Source organism: Astatotilapia calliptera, chromosome 11, assembly GCF_964374335.1.
Source record: "Astatotilapia calliptera chromosome 11, fAstCal68.1, whole genome shotgun sequence".
NCBI classification, from domain to species: domain Eukaryota; kingdom Metazoa; phylum Chordata; class Actinopteri; order Cichliformes; family Cichlidae; genus Astatotilapia; species Astatotilapia calliptera.
Window position 1 is genome coordinate 8,286,752 of NC_137432.1, and position 26,770 is coordinate 8,313,521.

The following is a 26,770-nucleotide window of genomic DNA, read 5'->3' on the forward strand; positions in this document are numbered from 1 at the left end:
AACTCCCAATTTTACATATTGAAAACACTTTAAACATTTATTATTTGGAGGAAAGTAGAGACAACGTAAATGTTTCATGTTGTTCTTACATTAAAGTTTTAGAGACGTGTACTTGGTCAGCCTGGCTCCTGTTTTCAAACTAAGGAACATGAGTAGCTCATCAAATGATAGATAATAATGTAATGGAGTCAGACTGTCAGAGGCCTGATAGATTTAAAGTCTAGTGTAGTCTAATGGGTCATCACTGCTCTGAAAGAGGCGGATTGTACTTTTACAAATTATGCTCAGAAGAATTGTACAAAGCCACAGCAGCAGTTTATGGAAAGACCTGGTAAGTAAAAGTCATCACAATTCCACTCTGGGGGTCCCTGCCTCCCACACAGTAGACACATTTATACACAGACATGTCTGTGAAGGTTCTCAGTCATCCAGCTCATCGTAGTCTAACGGGCTTGGAAAGAAAAGCGTCTGGACTTCTTTAAGTTTCCTTGAAGACGTTTCACCTCTCATCCAAGAAGCTTCTTCAGTTCTAAGATCAAATGGTGGAGAGTCCCAGGTTTTAAGTCCTATGGGTGTGTCCCTCTTAAGAGGGTCATGGACCCCCTATTGATCCTCTACCTAATCACACTAGCCAAGGTGGGAAAACGGGTGTGGGTCACAACCAGCCAAGGTTTCAGGTGAACCCATTGTGAAACCTATCCCCACCCTATCATGTGATATATTGAGGTCCATTTGACCTCAATAAATCACATGACCCTCTTGGGGACACTCCCATAGGGCTTATAATCTGGGACTCTCCACTAGTTGCTCTTAGAACTGAAGAAGCTTCTCAGATGAGAGGTGAAACGTCTTCAAGGAAACTTAAAGAACTCCAGACGCTTTTCTTTCCAAGCTCCTTAGACTATACAGTCACTGCTCACTTCAGTGACCAAATATATTTTTCGACATCACATCTTCCATTTAAGCTAGAGCTTAACTCTTAATAGCAGAAAAAAAACCCTAACCAGATTAATTTAAATAATTCCTGCAAACACACACACACACACACACACTGAGCTCCATTTGACCCTTGAAACATGTCTGCTCAAGTTCATATACATGTTTGACAAAATAAAACACACAACATCTATCAGTGAAATTGGATTTTAATAGATAAATATATGTCACATCTTTGTTTTCCATACAGAAGGTTTGACATTTGAGTCCTTGCAGGACATTTTGTGTCCAGGGACGAGTGGTTTGCCAGTAACTCCATCTGGTGGAACAGACTTGTGTAATGTTTACACAGACAAGAAAGCTCCCATTAGGCTTAACTGAAAAAACACAACCACAGTCCATATTTATTGGGCTCTGAGTCCTCTGTCCAGCAACCAACTTATAGTGACTTCAAAGAGCAAGCTGATTCCAGATCAGTGCTTCTAGATAAACAGCAATCCAAGACATTTGTCATCAATCAGTAGAAAGACACAATTACATTAGAAAGTTATGAATATCAGTCAACGCAAATCAACACTCCTGATTTCTAGAACACGAGACCGTGATTATGTCTGTGGTAGAATACGCTGATATGTTTGATATACACTAGGTTGCTCCTTGATCATGTCAGAACACAGGCAGGTGCATTTCTTTGGGAAACTTCCCGTCAAGGTGACACTTCACACGTGGCTCCATGAAGTGCACCCCATGAGAGAGAAAGCTATGAATGAAGGCAATCCAACCCTGATCACGAGCTCAGACGAGACAAACAGGAAACACGCAACGGCTCCTCACTCGTTAATGTGAGCCATACGTTGGGTTTTTTGCATTTCTGCACAAGTTAAATATGTTTGTGAAAAGGTAGGACCCACAGAATACGATTACAGACACAGAGAGCATAAATAGAATTAATAAAAATATATATCATCTATCGAACTTTCTAGTGCTTTTGTCTTGTTTCGCTTCAAATGCATAAAAGTGCACATCGTTTCTGGATGAATACTAAGACACAGAGATACACAGAGAGCTACAGGAGAGAAATACATAAGAATAAGTAAATAACAGGAAGGGATGAGAGGTCACGGTGGTGTGCGTCTGTATATCTGTCCAAGGTGTTTTTGTACATATGCGTGTGAATGCATTAAGAGAACGGTAATGTGTGTGTAGCTACAATATATCCAGAAATATACTGTACAGTGGAGAGGCAGTGTGGTGCATCAATTCTGCTGTGCTTTTATCAACAGCAGTCGGCAGGATCCCGGGAATGTTTTCATGCTGTAACAGTGGTGTAAGGTGGAGGAGCCTGCTTGGGAGGGACACTGACACTGTCATCATAAGGAGGTAACAGCACCTGGAAGACAAAGAAATGAGGACATGACTCAGAATAAACACCATGAAAATCAGTCTGATCAATATGAACATGTTTTTGGTAAAGTTGCATATTATTACATCACTTTTGATGTAACTTGAAACAGAAAAAAATGAAATATAAAAAATTTATTTTGGATTAAGTGAAATATTTGTAAGCCCAGAGAGAACAGCTTGCACAGAAATCAGTCTGATTCCCCAATAAAATAGGCTAAACTGCAGGGCTGCAGTTAAATATGATTATATAACATGTAAAATGCAAGTATGGCAAGATGACCAGTCTTATTTGCACTGCACATTACATAAGCAGTTGGAGCGGTTGATTGGAAGCCTTCTTAGACAAAATATTAAAATAAATGTCATACATAAGAAAAAAAGGCATGCAAGCAGCAGGCTGTACTTCAGCACAGTGCGGCTTTGACCTATATACTACCATGCTTACAACAGCAGTGCTAACATGTAGTAGCCATCAAGCTTCCCATGCTCATTTTTGAATTTATTTGCAGGACTTTTCCCTGTTATTTTATGTAAAAAAAAATTTTTTTTAAATCTACTACTGAAATACTATTACTATTATATCAGGAAGGAAATGTAGTACATGAAGCAAGTGTCCTAAAATTGTGCCACGTGAAAATCAAAAGCATCTGTCAGCAGCCAGATTTAGTTTAGAGCTGTATACAGATAACTAGAGAGGACAGATCTACTTGTTCATCTTTTATTATTCATCCCCTACACCAAAAGTAAAAGTAGGATAAGTGGGGAGTTCCAAAATAAATTTGGCTAATGGTTGTCTATATGCATCACATAAGGCACAGTCTTAGCTGGACTGATGTCTCCACTCAATGCTGAGTCCCGTTATGTGATATGAAAAAGCCAGAATTGAGGTCCCACCATGAAGGAACTTAAAAAAAAAACCTGATGAATTTTAAGGCTGTATAATGTTTTCCTGGATCTGAAAGATTTCTTTCAGCATTCCAGCACTCATTCTCACAACAGAAATGTGGGCTTCCTCAACAACGCTATGTGTTTGACCTGCATGTGGTATTAAGTATTTAACAATGAGTCAATGAGGGTACAGTCTTGCCTTTGTGACAATAAACTTTAATGATGTTGAAATAAATATGTGGGATATTAAGTAATCAATAACTTCCTTTAGGCCTGTACTTGCATATATTAGATCATTTTAAAGAGTTTCAGCACATACTGAAATCCTTTTAAAGTGCATACTGTAGCATGTGGTATGCATATCATGAACTTTAAGGTTACTACACAACTTCAATCATCTGTCTGTGCCCTGCTGTGACACATGTGACATCATCTGTTGTCCAGAAAAAGAACAGTGCATTGTATCTGGTCACATCTGGTGCATTAGATTATAAATAAAAAAGAATTGACCGAGTGCAGGAGAGCCAGCACAAGAGTCGGCGAAAACAAAGTAATTCAATGGAAACAAAACACACCATATATAATTTAAGGGAAAGGAGAAAGAAGGTACAGGTGGATTCAACTGAGACAATTGTGAGCTGCAGAAAGGGAGGGTACTAAAATAAAGAGAAAGGAATATAAGGACGCTAAGCCCAAAATAATAAAATAGGAAGCAAACTGACAGAGAGGGAAACACAGGAGTCAAGATTACAACCGGAAGCAAGCAGCACAGGAATCACTATGGCAATATTGGGGTATAATAAATCTTCTGCTGCATTGTGTGTGTATTGGAAAGCATCTATGGATACACAGTGGATCAAATCTAACAGTTGCTATTCCATTCTAGCTAATAAATCCCCAGTCTGTTACTGTAATCCCAGTAACCACCATCAAGAACTGCATGTGTGCCATGCCTGAACGACACCGTGATCTGTGGGGAGTGGGGCCAAGCAAGAGTCAACACCCACACCAACTCCATGAAGAGAAATTAAGCATGCTTTCTTCTATGATGCATTTATTTATTGTTCCAATAAAGCACCTGTGTGTAGGTGTCAATTACTTTTCTTTATGCCCAAGAATACAGTTCACATGCAATGCATTAGTGGACCATCTAGACCTAACCATCATATAATTGATGTAACACCATGCAAGCTGCTAACCAAAAGCCACAAACCCGGCTGTGGTATGTGGGGGAGCTTCCATTAAATATGGCTAGCTCTAATTGAAAAAGCATCCCTGCAGACGTGAGGCTGATGTTAGGAAATAAATGGCTGCTGATATTCTGGCACTCCTCACTGATGATGTCAGTCAGCTGGAAAGTTGCCTCCTGGGTCTCTCTTTACAGCCCACGTGTTTTACACATCAGGAGCGAGTGGAACTACAGCGCGTAGACCATCAGGTGCTGTTTTAAATTGTGTGCAGTGTTACGCCCTGAGGGGTCCTAAGTTGCAGACTGGGAGCACAGGTTTTGTCAAAATACTTGTGAAACCCAATATATTGCAAGGTCAAATATCAGTCCTGATGGGGCCAGTTACTGGCAGCTCCTTATGTGTTCAGACCGAAAACCACGTTTTGCAATAGTCAAAACAGTCATTAGTGTTTCTATAGCTCCATTAGTCTTCTCCCCTCTGTCAGAGTCAAGCAGTTAGCTGTGTGGGCAGTGGGGTAACAGTGAACTGAGAGCCAGGTCCGGTCAATAAGACACCAACATGAGGCCCTAAAAAGAGCTTACTGTACCCATCTAATGACTTCACCAGCATGGATCCTCGTCTCTCTTTCCAAGTCTGTCCATTCATCCATGCTACTGTAGCTTCTGTAAAACTACGCGCTACTACAGCACAGCTTTAAATGTTCTTTCTCCCATCAACATAGTGACTTTATGGCTGCCAGACTGGCCTGAGCAGAGGAAACCTACGCAGACGATCCAAACGTGACCTGCAGTCTGGATTGCACAGAAGCTGCTTTTCTACTTCTTGGAAAATGCAGAAAAACAGCAAAGATCAGAAACTGTTTAATGTTAGTTCCCTAAATGATGATTTAGACATGAAAGAGGGTTTAAAGGACTTTGAGTATAATATATTATACTTATATTTGTATAAGTTTATTCTTATTTGTCATACATTAATAACTGCTGACTTGTAAATTACAAGTATTTGGACAGCTGTACACTGCACGTGAGGAATGAGTGTATTATTAGTGTTGAAGCGAGAACCCTCACATGTCTGGCGAGCTCTGCACACAGGCGTTTGTAGCAGCTCACTGGAAACATTTGCACAGGTGGTCTGACAGCAAAATAAAGTGCTGCTAAAAAAATACTTTTTTCTTCTGCTAGTCTGATTTATTTCATTCTTCTGTGCTGTAGAAGTTCAGTGTTGGCTAAAACCCATTGAGAAAAACACATAACGTTGTGTTTTATGACCTTAATTAGCACACACAATCATTTACTCTGGCTCAGTCCCACAGAAAGTGTGCTGCTGTTGCTGTGAAAATGTTTGGAGTGCCAAATATATATTAATTTCCTGTTGAAAATAGTTCCAAACAAATGCCAAACAGACCACTGTATTTGTCGCAAACTGTTACAAGTACAACTGGAAAAAGTGGGCTTGATGCTAAATGCTACCAATATGCATGGAAAAGTCCTGAACGGACATGATATCATGACATCACCAGTCTTATCATTTAAACAAAGAAGTCAGCGTTGTTCTCAGTACTTACGGTGGTGTCATTGGTCGTGACGTACAGCAGGATTTCAGAACTGCCCCGTCCGCTCACATATCTGTAGCAGTTCCACACACATGCTATCAGGTATGCCTGAGAATGGGAAGAAAGAAAACATAAACACATGTTAGACACATTAAGTCAAGCTTTAAGTCAAGCAGCTTCTCCTCGTTACTATGCAAATGAATTTTCCAAGGTGTTCCAGATATAACTGGGTCATCTTGCCCCCAGAGAAGCTGCGGTGTAAAAGTAAGTTTTCTGCACACCTACTGACACAGATGGCATCACTGTCACCAGAATGTAAGGCTGGAGTAAAATTGTTGTTATTCTAAATAAACTCTCGCTCTTCTTTAGATTCAGATTGTGTTTGCAGAATCTGTCTGACGATTAGACGTCTCTTTATAGTAGCAAGTTCCTGTTGTTCTCTGTCATCCAGAAATCATCTGGCTCTCAGCAGGCGGCTTGCTACTGAAATGCCTCGGCCAAACACAACACCATCTGCTACATCCATCCGCTAGCAGGAACCAAAGCCAGGCTGAGCTCTCAAACATTCTTACCATAAGAACCAATTAAGTATCAGCCCTAATACTCTGACAGCTCTGTTATTCAAACAACCTCCACAGGAAGGTGCAGCAATCGCTTAATTTACTTCATGGTCCACTGCAAAACCATGCTGACAGTGTGATAATGATGCTGATTGTGCAAATCCAGTTATTTGAATCAGAAATTATTCAGACAGTGGTGCTGATTAAAAAGATGGATTTGGGGTAATTACATGGGGTTTGCAATCTAAAAAGGCCCTGATCGACTATAGTATGAAACATATGAGCTTCTATTAACCGTTACAGTTTATTTTATCTCAGTTTATCTCAGGGTTAACCTTTTGTTGTTAAAGACTACAAATGTTTTGGTTTTAAGCAGAATCACAGCAACTATCTGACAGAATTACTGGCTTTAGATACATAATACAAACAAGTTATTTTTTAGGATTTTTCTTATGTCTTCATGGCTTTTTAAAGTACTTTGCAACTTTTTTTAAGAGGCTAAATATTGCACTGACGCTAAAGCGCCCTTTACCTTACACAGGTTTATGTCAGAGCACAAACGTCAACTGCATCTGGACCACAAATTAAATTATCTTTAACCTGCTCTCAAGTACAAAGCCTGTGCGATGTCCAACTGCACCCATGTAAGAATAAGGCTGGTGAATGTGCAGTGAACTCACAGTGAGCATATGAGCATCTTGTGTGACACCTCGTGCAAGCTCTACCCAGGCAGCACGCTCACCTAAGGTGAGCTAGCTTGCCCCTCCTATGTGCTTAAAGTGAGAAATGTCAGCTTTGGACAATGGCCTGACCTGATTCCGTCCGAAGTTCATTAACAGCTCAACTCCACAGGATTTAACGGGTGCGCCCACACTTTGCAAGTGGCCAAGTGCCTGCTTGTTTTGTGCACATTTCCAACTGCCACACTGCCCAAGTGACCATTAAGAGGTTTATTCTAGAGCTCCCAGGGACACACTTGGATAAATAAGGAGTTTGCTACTGCAAACACACTTAGTGTGCATGGCACAGGCCAACTTAGATGATGCAAGGAAGTAATTGGTTGCCTTGGAACCATAAATGTTTGCTTAATTTTACTAAACAGTGTTCAGTAATTGAGTATCAGAACACACTGACCCTCAAAGAGCCACTTTAATAGTGTGGCTGAAAAAAATTAATAAAAAAAATGAAATCATGAATGAAAAACTGCATTTTGTGTTTACTCAGGTTATCTTCATCTAACATTCAAATTTGCTTGAATGTGACAAATATGCAAAAAACTAAGAAATCAGTAAGGGGACAAATATTTTTTCACAGCACTGTATATATGAGTTATGCTGTGTCACCACTGTAGCTGCTGGCACCTCGTGGGAATAATTCATACTTTACATTGCATAAATAACCAAAGCTCATTGGAAAAGAAACATTAAACATGCCTCCTTGTGTTTTTTTCACTGCAGTCACCACATTGTTCAGCCTTTCTTCTGTGTTGTCATAAATACCATCATCACAAATTTCCTAGAAACACTGTAATATAATTTTGAGACTACACATATGTACACTCCTACACCCGACTCTGACTTTAAATCTTTCAGAAGGAAAGCTGAGAGTAAACCTTATATTACAAGTATAGTACTACACTTCTTCCTTCTCACTTTGACATATAAATAATAAAAGAAATGGTGTCTGAATTCAGTGTAGCTGCTTTGGGGTTCTGGTATTGTGCTCTCCGCTTTTCCTGCTGTGATAAATCAAATATGTCTGCTGTGAAAAATACAGTCCCATTTCCAACAACTGTTGGGATCATGTATAAAATGAACCAGCAACATTTTTCTAAACATTTGAGACAGGGGCAGGACTGCATGAGCAAATTCAAAATAATATACTTAAAAGAGAATCTGGAAAATCTGCCTGATTACAGTTTTTTGCCATCAGTGCCTGAGTCCTAACGGGATCCCATTTTTGGGCCCGATCTCAGTCAGGCTGGACTGAGACTGTGGTCTGATGAACCAGAAGCTAAAATTCTTTTTGGAGCTTTCAAAATGTCTAAATCCTCCGTCAGAATGAAGAGAACAGCTAGCTTATTATAATAAAGTTCAAAAGCTAGCATATGCAATCGAATGGAGGTCCATTGGTGCACATATTATGTGAGGGCATCATTAATACTGGATGACAAACAAAGTTTGGAACAATAAGAGTCCAGAGTTAGGGGCCATATTGGCCTACTGAGAGTCCAGACACATTACTCACTGAAAACATTTGACACAAAATACAACAAAGGAGGCTTCAAACTGTTGAGCATCTCAAATCCCACAACAAGGAGTGGGAAGCACTTACAGAGTGGTGTAAAACAAAAAGGTGTCCAGACACTAAAAACGAGCACAGTCAAAACAATACAAAATGTCTAAAGTGTCAACATTTGACATGTTGTTTTGAAGGTTTGCAAATCATTGCATTCTGAGTTTTTACACAGCTTCTCGGCTTTTTTGGAGCGAGGTTTTATCCACAGCACGCTTTCAAGATTCATTCCTGGGCTCTACTTTACCTAGAACCAGTGAAAGCTAATCAATTTCCACCTCACTTCAGTCACATCACAGAGCCACATGTGAACAGAGGGTTACGTAAAAAGGCAACAGCCTGTGTAACAAGGTTGCATAATATTGTCAGCAGACCAGGAAACATTTCTAGGTGCTGCTAAGCATATGAGACAAATATGTAAACTGGGCGCAGAAAACTTTACCTTAAAGCCGAGAATACAGCCGATGAAGAGCAGCACGATGACGACCAAGCACACGTTACTGAGAGCAGCAACTTCCTCTTTGTAGGGAAAGTTCTCAGGCTGAGGAGGAATCAGAAAGACAGCAGTGATGTTTTCATTTCATGTCAAATTATAAATGATGAGTAAAATAAATATATACATATATCAGATGTTTCTCACCAGTTGCTGCAGGTAATCCTGAATGGTGTTTGGGTAAACTACGATGCTAACAGCCACCAAGGTGTTAAGGGCAAAGTCAAATATTTGGTAGCAGAAAAAAGGGATGATCCAGGCGGGACGTAACTGAAATAAAGACCTTAACGTTAGATATTTGGGACAGAATGGCTTATTTGTCAAAGAGCAGAGAATCAACAGGGAAACAGCAACACGTGAAATACAATTAAAAGAGTAAAATAAATGTTTTTTTTACCTTGTAGGCACCATATGTTGCCATCCCACAGATAAGTATCATCAGCAGAGAGATCGCTGAGGCGATGCACATGTCTGAAGCAACAGGAGAAAAGGTAGAAATTCAAAAAAGCTGTACAGATCTTTGCTTTCTATTTAATTCAGGCTGTAGTCACATTGGCTGTGGCGCAATCAATCCTGAATTACATTTATGAAAATGTTTAGAACATGGTGTCATCAAGGGACCACAAATGGAGAGCAGAAGAAAACAATGGCATGATGCATCTGTCAACTAGAAAAGGATTTAACCTCTGCTCTGGGATACACATCGTGTCAGCCTGACCTGAAATCAACTCAACAGAACAGAACTAATCATTCTGTTACATAAGCGCAAGGCCGAGCAACCTTAAAATAAAAGTGGCACTACGGGGAAATAATAGTCACTTCAATGAAACGCCACTTTTTTTTCCTGCCTGACCCATTATTTTCCATATTCTTTTAATAATGACCTGACAATCAGTGTTTCACAGCTCTGAGTCACAGGATGGATCAGATTTGTGGTTTAAAAAAAAGAAAAAAGACAATTCAGAAGTGTGACACTTTATTCCCAGAATCTAATTCAGGTAAATGGCAAAATACCAGCATAAAAAGCTTTTTGATTTTATGCCATCTGGGGCAGCAGAAACAATTTTGCCGCCTGGTGATGTTCACCCCTTTTTGTTTTATTTTACCAGCTAATGAGTAAAATATCTGGCAACAGCTGAATTCTCCATTATATTCACAGGCTTGTTGCTAACCTTCCCTTCTTGCTATTTGGTGGTGAATGCTTAAGCTATTATACATTTTACACATAATTTCAGAATATAATAATATTTTGTTGTATAATGACTGGAAGCCAGGAAACTGTGCCCCAAATCGATATAGCAACAAGTATAAAGCTCATCCATTAGCATGTTATATCTTGTCTTTAAGTGCCACCACAAAACATAAAAATGCGGCTAAACGAAGGTTAGCTAGCAGAAAGACTAGCTTGTCTTTCTTCCCCCAACATTTATAAATATACCCAAACATTGATTCTGTTTGGTAGATTATAGCTAACCAGAAAATTTGAGCTTAAAATCTATCACAAAAGCTCAATATTTATATCATATACCTCGTGTTTAATTTGGCCTAAAAAACATTAAAATGTGACAAGCTAGTTGTTAGCTTCAGTGTGTTTATAATAAGCTAATGAGCTACGGTAATTCCCCTTCAACTCCAGTTACACGCTGAAAAAAAACAAATGGAACCAGTAGCTTTCTTCTCATCTAGAGTCAAAGCCCTAAGGATAATGATGTTGTTTTTCTCAGGGGAGAATTATTTTACTAAGAAAAGATTAAAACAAAAGATGTTTACTGTTATTGCACAAAAGCAAGCGTCAGTGCATGTTACTGAGTGAACTGATACTTATAAACCTCAGAAATCTGAACATTCTATGCATGTGATTGTAAAACTGCAGTGGCACCGGCTGGTCCAGCATGTACTAATGGGTCACAGGACAACGCTCATCCTCTGGAACTGGGACAATAGTCGTTCCCAATCAGAGACTACCAGCACCATGTGCTGTGAGTCACCCCTGGTCAGACTGTTCCAGCACGCACCTGGTGTGTTAAGAAGGCTTTTCAAATGCTCTGCACAGATGGACATTGGGTTTTTGGGAGGCTGTGGCTTTGGGTGTTTTTACTTATACAGAAATGAAGACTGTCACTTTAGACAATGTCTGAGGTCCTTATAATAACACAGTAAATTATTCCATTAGTTACATGACGGATCTACCTACACGCAAGAGTTTAAGAAAAACACCACAGAGCCCACTGGGTTTTCTAGCAAATCTCCATCAAGATTTAACCCTCGTATACAAAAAGATACATGGATGTAAAAACTCCTAACAATAATCTACTTCATAACTCTTAGAGACAACTTATGATACATTTACTGCAAAACACTACTTACTGGCATCATCCATGACATCCAGGTCATTAGCCAACTCTGCACTGGTCAAGTGGTACTGCTCAGGATCGTTGAGGGCAGTGAGCAGGATGAGTAACACCACAGCATTGATGAGCTTAGGGACAGAGAACATATGGACAGATGAAGGCAACAGTATGCACAGATGGCGCACCAGAAATGTAAACCTCTTCACCTGACATTCCACACATAATTAATAATCTGCAGAGCAGTGTCTGTTAGTGCTCTTTACATTACTTAACTTTTTATCATCACAGACTGCAGCCAGTAACCATCCTTAAATTCTTAAGTCTTGGCGTGGAGACAGTGCAGCTATGTTAAATGAAGTACCTACAGTAGAAGTCTTTGTTTTGCTCTGGCCAGCACCTCTCATTATTCAGGTGACTCATACATCCCCATTGATCAGGTGAGTGTAATGGAAAATTCTCCACAGTCAATTGGCAGCCTGACACAAAACCCTACCTGAAGAGGCCCACTGCTTATTTATTCATAGGGAGCAGAGAGAAGCTTTTTCCACATGTGGTGTTTGGTTTAGTCAGTCTGATATACTCAACTACACCAGCATTAATTCACAGACATGCTCCACAAGAGCTTAGTGCCACAACACAGAAAAGACAGAATTGTTTCATTAATCAATTTTAAAATACTTGATTAAAGTGTCTATACTATAAGTAATTTCTTAAATTAAGTATTATCAATAATCCTGTATTTACAAATAAAAGTTTGGATAAAGTAATTTAAAACAATGTCATCTTTATATTTTGATTCCAGCTATATAAATATCAAAAAGGCAAGTACAGATCAAGTCTGACGTGAAATGATTTTAAATGACAGATTATATACTCTTAAATCCTGTGCTCATATCATGTTGTCTCTGGCTCTGCTGTTTCTTGAAGTCTACACGCATGCAGTGAGTGACAGAGTTAGGCGATGCTCACCATGTACCAGACCCCCAGGATGATGGTTCCCGTGCGGACATGGCAACACAGGCAGCAGCGCGTGGAGTACCAGCGGTCCCACGGAGAGGCCGTCATCATCATCTTTTGTGTGTCTGCAGGCATTTACAAATGGTGTCGGTGTATGTGAAGGAAGAGTCCCCGCTGTCCTATCGACGTCTTCACCGAGCAAGAGTTGACGAACAGGCTCTGACTGCCCCTGACCCGTCCGGTACTTATCACGGTGAGCAGCTTAGCGGACCAGAACGCGACAAGCCCGCGTCACAGTTAAAATCACGACTTCCGTTTTTTCAAAATTAAACACCAGCGGTCTCACTGTGCTCTTTAAGGTGAATATTTATTGCTTTATTACAGCAATATTGCAAATACTGATGTATTTAGCAAATACATCACCATTTATTTTCCTTAATCTACGGATTCAGTAATTTCAATTCATTGTTCTTCACTGCGTTAAGCCAGTGTGAGACATTTACATTATTTTAAAGGAAGACAAACTCTGTCCCGCCCAATATGTGTGTCACATATTTTAACATGGATGTGATTTGATGTACATTTTGTAATGATAGCGATGACATACGGAGCAAATAGTTCCAGATTAGTAAAATAAGATTAGTTTGATGAGTAATCAAATCAAGCGGACCAAATTCAATTTGTCAAAGTCATCAAATGGCAGGCTAATGTGTGCTTGTGAAATCAGTCGTATAAAACTTTTTCCTCCTCTTTTCTGCACACTACCCGAATGACAACTTGAGCATGCTACTATTTTGAAAAGAAAAGGATCCCGATGCTTCCGGTTATAGTCTGATCAGCTTTGCCGATCCGCTGCAGAAGGATGCATTTACTCGTCCTGAGGATGATAAACACTGGAGCGTGTGACAGATTAGATCGGATCAAATCCGATGATGTAACCCGTCATTTCCAGAAAGTTATACAGCCGGGGATTAAAATAAGTACTTTAATCTGGAAGTTACTGGTCGCGTCTTTAAAAAGCACCACTGCCTTATGCAAGGGCGATCGTGGCTCAAGAGTTGGCAGTTCGTCTTGTAATCGGAAGGTTGCCGGTTCGAGCCCCGGCTCGGACAGTCTCGGTCATTGTGTCCTTGGGCAAGACACTTCACCTACCGCCTACTGGTGATGGCCAGAGGGGCCGATGGCGCGATATGGCAGCCTCGCTTCTGTCAGTCTGCCCCAGGGCAGCTGTAGCTGCCTCCACCAGTGTGTGAGAGTGAATGAATAGTAGAATTGTAAAGCGCTTTGAGGGTCCCGAAAAGCGCTCTATAAATGCAGTCTATTATTATTAAGGAGAAACCTGGCTACTTTTGATCCTTGCAAGTCCACTTTTATTTTCCCACTTCCACATAAAGTGAATCTTCTAAAGGTGAGGTTGCAGGCCTGAGGCCTGAGCTCAACAGCAGTAACACTGTTTCTCAGAGTGATGGGACAATCCACACTGTGCTATGAAGAAGCCCAAATGTAGAAAAACTGGCCTTTATTTAGTCTTTTTACATATGGCTTAAGCTTTTCTTTTGTTACAAACAGGTTTTACAAAAGGTTCTGAAGACTTCGGAATCACTCACTGGTGGAAAATCATGAGGAGGTTGATGACACTGCCGTGACACGTGTACGATCAGAGGCTCCCACGCGGCTGCGCTCCTAAGAGCAGTCACAGACAGTAAACACGGCAAGGAAACTGTTGTCTCGACACACTGCAGTACAACAACAGACAGGGGACAGACCAGATGGAGAGTGTGTCCATGAAGTGTTCAAAATTACATGGAAAAAAAAAAGTAAAATAAAAAATACAGTGCGGCTCATGAGTCCCTTTTCCATGGTCTCACAACGCTCACAGCTCATTTCATGTCACAAATGTTTACGTGCCGTCGAGCCCAAACCGCTGACACAAACATTTGATCTTCCTGCTCTTTTCACCGGTGCCACAGCTTACAAACATCAGAGCAATTTAAGAAAAGAAAAAAGAAAAAAAAAAAAAAAAGGACAGCAAAGCGAAGGCCTAGTGTCGTGTAACCTGATGCAACCGTTTGCATTCTCTACACAGTAATTCTGCGTTCGATAGCCACCACGATAACACACTTCTAAACATGATCAGTAATTTCTACACGTCTAATTACTACAATACAGCTCCTTCAGTTATTGGATTCAGTGGAATTAGAAGACACAATCAGTATCAAATGCATACTTAAAAATCATCAACACCGCATTACATTAGATTGCACTGCATCTAGTTTCAGTTTTCAACGATGCGCCTGCTGACACGTGGATGTGTATAAAAGTTGTTTCGGTTTCCACACGTTTTCAAGGTAGAGTCCATCGAGAAGATCTTTGTTCAGAGTTCCTGCCACCAAAGGTGTTGCATAAACAGAGTATCAAGTCTCTTGCATACAGAGGCCTGCAGAGTGGACTCCGTCTCATGTCTCTCTCCTCGCCTTCTTCTTCTTTGCTGGTTTGGGCGCTTGGCTCTCCTCAGGTTTTTCTGTGGAAACACACAAAGGTAGGAACACCTTTAAACATCTCTTTCAATGAGCATAACCCCACATCTGTTTGATTCACTGGTGAGAAAAAGAGTTTGACTTCCACTGACAAAATTTTAACCCATCATTCCCAGAAAAAGATGGCGTGGGTAATAGAAATGAGCTGAGCACAGATTTAAAGAGCTTGATCAAAGCATACAGTATCAAGAGCAAATGATCCAAGTTGTTGCAGATTAAATTTCCTAAGATTATTAACAAGCTTAACCTTGAAACACACACTTCAGCATTGTCACATGAACGTGATACTTGAGTAACAAGTTTATAGAAAATGTGATTGTACTCATTTTTCAACGTTATAATTACTGGAGACACTGGACACCAATAGTTGTCCCAACTTCAGCAACGGATCTACTTGTTTTTTGTTTGTATAAAAAGTAACATAAAAAAAAAAGGTTTAGACAAAAGTAAAGGAGAAAAGCTTTAAGACCCACATCTGGATTTGGATACAGATTTGTTAGTGAAGGAGATTCAGTTTGCTTTATATTAATTTGCTTTACATTAATAGCACGCTGCCAAACTGCTCAGAACCTGAAATTGTAAATGCTTCAAAATATGCAGCTTATGTGCATCTGATACTCCAATACAAGTAAATCAGAGTTAACAACTAGACAACTGGGAAAGTCATATTTAGCTGCACCAAATGCCTCAGTACCAGCATGCACAAGGTTCTGGTGTCACATCTGACAGTGTTTAGCGCTTACTTTGTTGTGTCGGAGCAGGAAGGTTGTTCTGCTTGGCAGTTGGTTCTCCTTCATTTGGCTTCAGTGGCACTTGTGTGACAGGGGATTTCTGGGATATGTTGTCTTTCACTGGACGCTCTGCTCTCACCTGTTAGGAAAGGGAAAACAGCAAGTTAAGAGCGAAAAAGAAACAGCTGCAAGGCTACGGGTCAGAGAACAGAATAGCCGCGTTTTTCAAGATCATCTTTGATTCCTTCTTGCCCGTCAGCCCACTGACCTCGACAGCTGCTTTGACAGGCTGGACGGCAGCAGCGTTCTCCTGAACAGGTGGCTGCTTCTTCACCGAGGCTGCAGGTGCAGTTTCCTTCTCCGGCTCCTGAGCCAACAAACAAACAAGTGGAATTTAGACAAAAAAAAATATCCAGGAGAATGAACATCTCACCACTCTTTGTTTTACACCTTTTAAGGTTACTACACTCAGCGGTGCATTTGCTCACAAGCTGTTACCTGACCAGCTGTTCCTCCCTCCTCAGCAGCCTTCTTCTTTTTCTTTTTCTTCTTTTTAGTTTTAGCCGCTCCATCAGCAGTGGTCACTCCCTTATCCTTCTCATCGTCACCATCCTCCTGTGAACCCATGAGGATAAAACATGACTTAAAAACGCAGGAACAGACACTATATTAGAAATTCTAGAGCAAATGGGAATGCTTTGGTAATTCCTTACTTTTCCACTGTCTGTTGGCAGAAGCAAGGCACAGTAGCACATGACAACATGTCATCGCATCAACATTTAAGTAAACTGCTATTCACTGCAACATTTATTACACCTGTGTTTGTCATACTGTAGAAAAATGTCCGCTATGAGAAAGGCCTTTGAAGTCTATATGATCTGTACACATCCACATACTGGTTTCAAACAGCCGCCATAATATGATAAACTATGTTGTCTATTCAGTCTACTGTGTTGAGCCACTGAGCTGCAGGGTCACAGTCAAAAGAAAGAACGAGGACAGCTCATTGAGTCTAAGCCCTGATGACTCATTAGTTAATGGGTTGTTATTTTTAAAACTTCTATAATGCTTATTTTTGTCCAGAGCTTGGCCACACTTACTGCCACTCCGATCAACAGATTAACCTTGGCTGGCTCAGGGAGGGGCTGCTCCTGTGCTGGAGGAGGCTCGAGGGTGGGCTCTTCATAGTTGCCCCATGCTTCAGAGGGGGCGTTCCAGTCAGAACTGGTGTCCACAGAACCACCGTCTGAGAGACAAAAAGGGTGTCACGAGACATAAACGTGAAGGAGTACCACAACAGAAATGACATCAAGCAACATCAAAATTAAACAGTGCGGTGAAAGAAAACCAGTAAATGGCACTTACTGAGTCCAGACCACTCATCATCTAGTCTGGGCTGACTGATCCACGGCAGGTCGTTCACAGGCTTGGGCTCTATGGAGACAACAATTACCGCGTTAATACAACCAAATCTGGGCAAGACAAACAGTGCCATCTAGTGGCAGGACTCAGTTTTGCTGCAGTGTATACTTACCAGCAGTACCAATTCCCAGACTCGGTAAAGACATCAGATTTACCTGGGTTGTTGGCATTCCCCTTTTACTCACAGTCCACGCCTCTGAAAGACACATTTCACAGAAGTTGTGTCATCACTGCTCAAAACATTGACCTTGGGGATTCTAAATTGTCTGAATGGGGCCTTTAAGCAGCTGTATATTTAAAGTAATAAAAAATAATAATTCAAGAGAATTTTACTGTCAAACTTTAGACAAAAACCTATCAAAAACAGATTTAACGCCGTCTGTGCGTAAATTTTTAAAAACATGTATAGCACTATCTTCTGTTAGTACAGAACGTGATGTCATGTTGTTGGTTGGTTGTTGCTAATAGACCTACATTAGCTTATGTTGGCTAACTAGTGACAAAATCGATAACTCAGGGGAAAATAAGGACTGGGTTCACTTTTGTGCTTTCCCTGGGAGCAACAATGAGTTTTATGTTACGAAACCAAGGATATATTGTCCACTTTCACTCTGTCTCTTTAGCAGTAAGTGGCTCTGTTGTTTGACCAGTTACACTCAAACGGGAAAAATCCACCTGGCAGCTGTAATGTTCTGATTTGTAAAGCACTTTATGAATGAGGACTAATGTGCCCTAACAGACTAGTTGGTACCGTTGGTACTGAGGGTGAGTTAATATTCAGTAAGCCATTTTTAATATGAAGCTCTATTACACTTATAGTTTCTTTTTCTCCCAAACACAACAAATCTAAAGATGTGTTCAGGACAATAATGAAGAATTAATTGTTTTTTGGAAAACCCAATATAGCAGGAGCCAAAAGGAGAAAGAGTAGACTGGAATCAGGTTCAAACACCATCTTCAGAATTTACAAGAAGTTTTACAAATTCCCAGCCTTTTCTCTAAGCCCTACACTTTCTTTGTTCTGTCTCAAACTCAACGATTTATAGATCGTTTGCTAAAGATGAAATGTTTTCACACTTGTCTTTGCACCTGCTTTGTATGCACCTGCACCATGTGAAAACTTTGCTTTGTTTTTGATCTGAATACACCATGGGGGATATTTTGTAGATGTGTGACTTTTTAAACGAGCCAGTTAATTGTAATAATTATTTTAAAGCACTATGCTTAACAGAAGTCAAGATCAACAATGAAGAGTTTAGAAGTACCATCAATCCCCGTCTTCCACAGTGGTGGTTCCCTGCTGGTGGTACAGGAGGCAGTCTTGGGAGCAACAGTTTGAGCAGGAATCTTTACCGGCACATCAGGTACAGCAGAGGACACCTCCACCGCATTGTTGCTGTTAACTAATACCAAGAGAGAAACATTTGATTCCACTTGACAGGCTAGCGGCACATCAACCCAGACTTTGCTGTAATTTACTTCTAGTACGTACTAATATCAATGTGTGATGTCTTTCTCAATTTCATACTGATAATTACCTTTAGAGACAACAGCCTCCACCTTCTCAGGCTTCACTTTTGTGGATTCTCCTGAGAATAAAGAGCAAGGTCAAGAAAAAACACTGCAAAAACAATTCTGAGAAAGCTCACTCGAGACTCAAATTCCCATAATGCCTGTATTCATAGACTGTTTTGGCCACGAGAGACCAACGAAAGGCAACAACAATGTATACAGAAACAACATTTGTGCAACTGTCTACAGGATCTTTAAAAAGAACTCTTCAAATGCAGAAAGGACACTTAAAAAGCCACCTTTTTTCTTCTTCTGGTTGGTAGGTGCAGGGGCTGTGGAGGCCTTGGGCTGCTCTGTGGGAACACTCACAGGTGTTCCTCCTCCACCGGGGCTGGCTGAGCCATCGCTGGAACTCTTATCCTTCTTGCGCTGCTCCCGTTTCTCCTTGTTGCTGACCTTGGTTTCCCATGTGCCTGAAAGGTAGCACTAAGTTCAGTGTAGAATTTGTCACAAAATACTGCAGGAGTTCATTACAGGATTAGTGAGGGGGAAAAAAATGGTACAGATTAAGCAGGGCGAAGGACTTGAGGCTAAGTGAATTTTACTAAGACACCGATTGCATGTAACTAAACCCACGCTGTTAATTATTCCCTTTGTGGTTCACTGGTCAGGTCACTGGGTATGTCTTCCTTATGAGGTAAGCTAAACAAACTAAAACAGTCAAATACCACAGATAATACCAGAGTATCACTTTGAAAACAGCTAAATGATGACAGGACTCAGAACATTTTACCTTCTTCTGGTTCTTTGCCATCTGTAGTCACTGTCTTGGTCTCCTTCACAGCCTGTTTGGCCTTTTTCTTTGACTTCTTCACCTGGAAAACAAAGAGCGGACATAAAGTTGCAAACAAAAGCCAGTATATTTGACAAAGACATAAACACACAAGGTTATATGACAGTTTACAGAATCAGAAAGATGTTGATAGTATGCAGAACATATGATTTATTAAGGAGGGGGAACGGGACCACATGCTGAATGAACCATGCTGCACAGCAGGCTCAGGCCTCGTCTATTTATAAGTGAAACTACATCCACTGTACCTAAATCTTCTACATGTACTTTTCGTGAGCACTACTTTATCTCCTGCGTGATTCCACGTCTGACTGCCGAACCTTCCGGGTCACCAATACTTTTATATTGTGGTCTTTAGAAGATGACACTATGTGCTGTGATAAGCGGACATCTCCACATTTGTGCTGCATATGACAGCTGAAGACTGTAACCCAACACCAGTGGCCGGTTGCGTCATTAAAGAGTGAAAGGGCGAAAATGTTCTTTTTTTTTTTCTTCCTTGACTACATTCAGTGAAGACGTCAAAGTAGTAACGCGAATGATAGAAAATGCTACAAAAGACAAGCATTATCGTAGATAAATTAAAATAGAAAAATTAATTGGTTTGAGTCCTAACAGAGTGTGATTCTGGCACGATTTTAAATTACCTCAGCAACCTTCTCCGGCTTGACTTCTGGTGGGGGCGGTTGGTGATGTGGCACTATCTCTTCCGACGCTATGGCTTCTTCCTGTGGCTCAGCGATAGCTCTCCCGTTTGGCTGAGATTTCTGGAAAGGTCATTTAAAATTCACGAGTATCATTACAAGTTATACCGTTGTTACTTATGCATAAAACGCCAACCATTAACGGCATAGCCGGACAGAACACTAGCCTGAAGCTTGTTTTAGCCATGACATGAGATTTAGTTGTCACCGTGGCGTTAGCCTGACAGCTAGCCCTGCTAGCGGTATAGGGAAAAGCTGGAAATAAAACAGACTTCATTTTACGTGCCTTTTCCGCTTTCTTTTTCTTTTTCTTCGGTTCCTCGGATTTGACGGGTTTACCGACAGTTCGCTTTAGTTCAATTCCGTCGTCCGCATGGCTCATAACAGGGCGCTTCTTGAAGAGACCCCGACAGACTGAGGCCCACAGAGCGACCATCAGCAGCAGCCCAGTACCTGCCAGCAAAAGGATCATCCATGGCGGAATGAGCTCCGGCTTCAGCCCCAAATCCACGCCGAGTTCGGAGCGCAGTAGCTCCAGACCTCTGGACAACAGTTCATTCACACGATCAGTAAGCAGGCTGACCTGCCGAGAGGCCGCGTCCTGCCACTGCTCCATTCCTCCGGTTTCTGATAGACCGATTAGTCACGCTTTGCTTACCACTATTAGCTGCGCTAGCATGCAGTGCTAGCTAAAAATAACGGAACGATTTCGACATTATGAAAAACAACGAATTCATCCGCCAGCAACATCAGCCAAGCCGATCAGCCAAGCAAGCTAGCGAAATGTTGTAAGCGCTGCGGTGGCTAAACAAATTAGCTAACTGATATCATCATAAGATAATTTGCTACCGTTAGCTGACCACCACAATGAGTCCAGTGTGAGGAGCGCGAGTAAAGCAGGTTCACCTCATATGGCTCCGTTCTGACTGGAAGAGAGACACGCTGCCTTCACGACAGTCGTAAACCTGAGTTTCCGGGTTGTGAATTACAGCTACGTGTTATAGCTGTCTTAGATTATTTATCAAAAAATACATTATGAACTTGAATTGTTTTGATAGTTTTTTTTATTTCAAGTACAGAGTTGCACACACGTACTGTGTGCATGGTGTATTATTTCTATACACTTTTGTATCATATTTTTGTTGCCTTGGTCCTACAAATGACAGATCCTGATGTTGATACCTAAAAGTCTCTGGTCAAATTAACAGCTCACGAGTTTTTATTTATTTTTTTTTTCCGCACATAAAATCATTGGAAGAAATAAAAAAAAAAACGGGTTATTGCAGGTCCGTTGAAATAGGCAGGGCTACAACTTTCTCCATGCTGATTGGTCAAAATTCTTGATTCAAAAATGTTTCCAGTACGCCTTTAACACAGACCTGCCCCAGGTGGGGCAGGTCTGTGTTAAAGGTTATCAAAGATTACAAAGATTATCAAAAGGACAAAAATTTTAATGAAAAAAAACAACAACAACAACAAAGTAATAGAGGAAAAATGTTAAACAAAAATAAGTTAACCTTTGTTTAAAGTTTTTAATCTTTGAACAGAGGGGGGTGCCTTAGCTAGCACATCAACTGCCTGCCACCTACAATGCAGTTTTGAGATCTGTTCCCAGGTGCCTCAACCCCCACTCACATCTTGCATCAGGTGATCTCAATAGGTCACACGATAAGGCGACGCAAGGTCGCCTTGTCATGATAATGACCCGCACATTTTTTTCACATGAGCCAAGTGACTCCACTATTTGGTTTCAGAACTGAAGCTTTTCGGATGACAGGTGAGATGTCTTCAAGAAAATTAAAGAAGTCCAGCCCCTTAGGCTACCATGACCTGGATGACTGAGAACCTACATAAACATATTGCATCAAATGTAAAACTTGCTGGAATGATGATGAATTTCATGACACAATCATAGAAAAAGAATCCCATTTATTATATTAGTATATATATATATATTAGGGCAGCACGGTGGCACGGTGGTACGGTGGTTAGCACTGTTGCCGCACAGCAAGAAGGTCCTGAGTTCAATTCCACCATCAGGCCGGGGTCTTTCTGTGTGGAGTTTGCATGTTCTCCCCGTGTTTGCGTGGGTTCTCTCCGGGTACTCCGGCTTCCTCCCACCGTCCAAAGACATGCAGCTTGTGGGGATAGGTTAATTGATTAATCCAAATTGTCACTAGGTGTGAATGTGCGAGTGAATGTGAGTGTGAATGTGTGTTGGCCCTGCGACAGACTGGCGACCTGTCCAGGGTGTACCCCGCCTTTCGCCCTATGACAGCTGGGATAGGCTCCAGTGCCCCCCGCGACCCTGAAAAGGATAAGCGAATGGATGGATGGGTGCAACGATACTTGTATCGATATTGAACCGTTCGATACAGTGCTTTCGGTTCGGTATGCATATTTATCGAACAATACAAAATTTGTAATTTATTTTATCAACTTTCCTTCTGACGATGCTGTCTGTGTTGAGCGCTCAGTGAATCTGCGTTCAACTACTCCGCCTAGGCTGCACTGTCGAGCGCAGATCCACTGAGCGTTCAACACAGACAGACAGCATCGTCAGAAGGAAGAGCGCAGGGCAAACTAGCGAGACAGAAGTTAAGCTCTCCTTGCAACATGGCAAATTGAACCTCCCCCACCCTCATTCAGATCTGGCGTTTGGAATTATTTTGGTTTTCATGTGACATATGACCCTGAAGGTAAGCGCGTCATGGACTAAAGTAAAACAGTATGTTGGATGTGCCAGCAATGCTCAATTACATGGGTGGGAGCTAGTGTGTTAGCGCAGTTAGCTCGTTAAGGTGTTGGCCGCCGTGTTGTGGCGTTAACGTCATTTCAACGAGATTAACGCTGACAGCACTAGTGGGAACACAACGAATATGACTGCACATTTACACCGACATCATCCTAGTGCAAAGACAAGTGGAAGCAGACAAAAACAACAAGCATGCATGCTACAAACTTTACCCGAGTCATTTAGACAGCCGTTAGCACATGATTCTCCTTATGGGGATCTGATATGTTTAATATTGTGGCGAGCTCAGACAAGGAGGAGACGGAGGTATCGTTTGGTCTTGCTTCCCGTGAGCTAGCCAGGGAGCACAGCCGTTTATTGACATCTGCAGAAGAACACTGCCGCTAGCTAACTGCTCAGCGCGGCAACCGCACAGCAACAACAACACACAGAGCGCCCTCTGACTCCGGAAGGACACACCGTTGCAGCGAGAAGGCGTCACCCGTCACTATGGCAACATAAACAAAACATAACTGTACAAACAGAACCCCGAACAGCCCTGACCCGCTACATAGCCCCCACCTAAGGGGTCAGTCATCCCCGACGACCCCATTACCCCACACAAAGTCCTGCAAATGTCCAGGTGCCTTCTTTTGGCGCACCGGCTGGTCACGACCGGTGTTGTGCCAAAAAGTGATTGTCTGCCAAAAACTGATTTCCAGTGTTTCTGTGTATTTTTTATGTGTAATATCTTTACGTATGTTCGTAAATAGACTTCAGTGAACAGGGGATACAAAGGGGTTACATAAAGAATTAAAAAATTATCTGTTTTTTAAGTATCTTTACAACTTGTACTTACATTATAACCAATCCGGTCCTTTATCCCCACTTAAAATATTTTTACAGAACTATTGTAATATTTGCTGCCGTTTCTGCTGTCCTGTTGGGCAACTTACTCTTACAAAATACATTTTTAATGTTAATGAGATTTTTTTTACTGCATAAATAAAGGTTATATAAAAGTCGCTGCCAAAAACTGATTGCGGCTTGTATCTTGTTACACGAATGTTGTTTGTGGCTCAAGATGACTTTATGTCATCCATAAGGGATGCATTTGACATATGTTTAACATATTATAGCCCAACAAGTTACTTATAGCACTTTAAATATGAGCAATCGCTTTTTGGCAAATACCGGAAATCAGTTTTTGGCAGACAATCACTTTTTGGCACAACACCGGCGGGGGAAAAGTCACTCGGGTCAGAACATGGGGTGCCACCATCATCCCACTTCTGACACCAATGTGGCGAGCTCAGACAAGGAGGAGACAGAGGTGTCGTTTGGTCTTGCTTCCCGTGAGCTAGCCAGGGAGCACAGCCGTTTATTGACATCTGCAGAAGAACACTGCCGCTAGCTAACTGCTCAGCGCGGCAACCGCACAGCAACAACAACAACAACAACAACACACAGGGCGCCCTCTGACCCCGAAGGACACACCGTCGCAGCGAGAGGGCGTCACCCGTCACTATGGCAACATAAACAAAACATAACTGTACAAACAGAACCCCAAACAGCCCTGGCCCGCTACAATATGCTGCTGGGAATATAGCCCAGAAGAAGCGGATAGTATAGCTTTTATTTTGGAAAGAGCCATTTCTCTGTAATAAACTCTCTTTTCCAAAGGTGAGTGATTCAATCAGATACAGGGCTCGCAAAATCGCTAGCCCCACGTCCCGGGGCTAGCGATTTTTCCAGTCGGACTACCAAAATCTATCTCTGCCCTGCCCGTCGGGCTATTGTAGGAAGGAAAAATATATGCCAATGCTTTTGCATTCTTTCAGAAATGTAGCTGGGTAATTATGTCATTGGCATCGGTGAGCCACTGTCAATATGTGACATATTGAAATCGCGTTTGAATTTGCGCTTGTTTTTTGCTTTCACTTTGCAATCGTGTGAACTGTGTATAGAGAGCGACAGTACTGATTGGTGAGTGATGATAATTTGCGCACCAATTCCTCTGACATCGTCTTATCAATCGTTAGCTTACTATGCAAACATGACAAGTGAAATCTCCCGCAGCTTAAACATGTGAGAGGTTGATCGCGCAGAGAATCGCTGACCGTTATGTGTGTGTCTGTAAAAGCAGCAGGATATATATTTTAGTTCTGCTGAGCCAAATAAGAGAGGTCAGGGTGAAGAAGTGACAGCCAAAGAAAAGCTTACCACAAAACGGAAAAGTTATGACAAATCAGACTATAAGGCAAAAAGAAAGTGCAGCTTTATGGTTTCATGGACAAAAGAATTTCTGTGGCTGCAATATGACGAGCTAAATAACCAGGGCTGCACATAAGTGGTCCGCAGGTGCGCATTCGCTGTCAAAATAAAAAACGCGCACAAGATATGAAGTTGCAACGCGTGTTTGCATACATAAGATTTTCTGGAGGAGGACAGACATTTGTTTAGAACTCTTAAAGATGTCGAAGAAGCTCCTTTAAGCAATTACTTTGGTGTTCCTCCACCTCCAAAGAAATGTCAGAAGGAGTCCGAACCACAAAAGAAGCGCGTATTCTCAGAAAAGTGGTTGCAGGAGGTGAGCTGGCTTCAAACAAATGATGAACGCACAGAGATGTGGTGCGGAATGTGCTGTGAAAATCCCACTCTAGCGGACAAAAACAGTGCTTTTTATATGGACGCAAACGCGCGTTGCAACTTCTTATCTGGTGCGCGTCTTTTATTTTGACAGGGAATGCGCACATGCGGACCACTTATGTGCACCCGTGTAAATAACATAATGTTCTGCCGGGTGTGTTGTTGGTTTTCTCTCGATTTCTGAGTCGACAAGCGCCTTTGTTACTGGGACCAGTCATTTTAAGAAAGGCCCCCATTAGAACCCATGAGAAATGCAAGAAATGCATTATTGCTCAGTCTGCAATATCTTTCCCAGAACAAACACCAATTGCAAATAACATACTAAAAATAAACCTGAAAAATCTGTTTAGAACAGCGTACTATGTTGCAAAGAGTGAACTACCACTGGCAAAATTTAGCAGTCTTTGCAAACTTCAAAAAGCAAATGGCCTAGATCTTGGTTCCACTTGTCTCTTACCCGTGACTTCAGCGGAAATTTCAAAGTCAGGATCTGACACAGACTGATTCATGTCCTACACAGTTCTTACAAGTTCATAGAAATTTCTGTTCAATTAGAACCAAGTATTTGAGTTGATGATTGTAATTTTTATACAATGTTGTAATTTGTTTTTCAACATTTTTTTGATTAATGTTTTGTTTCCTTTACAATATTATACTTTAATGTATAATATTGTAAAGGAAACAAAACAGGAAACAAAACATCAATCAAAAAATTGCTCTCTTTTTTTATTCGGGCTACTTACATTTATTTTGGGCTACCAAAAACTGAAGAGTCCCTGCCCGAAGGGCTACCAGGGATTTTGAAATTTTGAGAGCCCTGAGATATATTTATTTTTTAATTACTTTTGTTTCAGCAACATTAAATTTAAAAACTGTACTTTTGAGTTAAAATATATATTTATAATTTTAATAAATGACAAATTAAAAAGGCATGAACATTTTTTTTTTATCGAAAAAATATCGAACCGTGACACCAAAGTATCGAACCGAACCGAACCGTGA

General features: G+C 41.2%; 2 protein-coding genes across 2 annotated transcripts; both read right to left on the bottom strand.

Annotated features, from left to right (window-relative positions):
* Positions 1-1,127: 1,127 nt before the first annotated feature.
* Positions 1,128-12,914, bottom strand: LOC113032691 (lysosomal-associated transmembrane protein 4B). The gene is made up of 7 exons (XM_026185725.2): positions 12,639-12,914; positions 11,686-11,797; positions 9,716-9,789; positions 9,466-9,588; positions 9,268-9,366; positions 5,983-6,078; positions 1,128-2,326 (listed from the first exon to the last, which is right to left on the bottom strand). The coding sequence occupies exons 1-7, from the start codon at positions 12,759-12,761 to the stop codon at positions 2,246-2,248; spliced, it is 708 nt and encodes a 235-aa protein (XP_026041510.2). The 5' UTR covers positions 12,762-12,914; the 3' UTR covers positions 1,128-2,245.
* A 1,214-nt stretch (positions 12,915-14,128) lies between these two features.
* LOC113032338 (protein LYRIC) lies at positions 14,129-21,312 on the bottom strand. The gene is made up of 13 exons (XM_026185212.2): positions 20,672-21,312; positions 20,329-20,448; positions 19,622-19,703; positions 19,128-19,301; positions 18,855-18,905; positions 18,582-18,719; positions 17,429-17,512; positions 17,260-17,328; positions 16,995-17,140; positions 16,393-16,509; positions 16,163-16,261; positions 15,907-16,033; positions 14,129-15,147 (listed from the first exon to the last, which is right to left on the bottom strand). The coding sequence occupies exons 1-13, from the start codon at positions 20,999-21,001 to the stop codon at positions 15,083-15,085; spliced, it is 1,602 nt and encodes a 533-aa protein (XP_026040997.1). The 5' UTR covers positions 21,002-21,312; the 3' UTR covers positions 14,129-15,082.
* Positions 21,313-26,770: the final 5,458 nt, after the last annotated feature.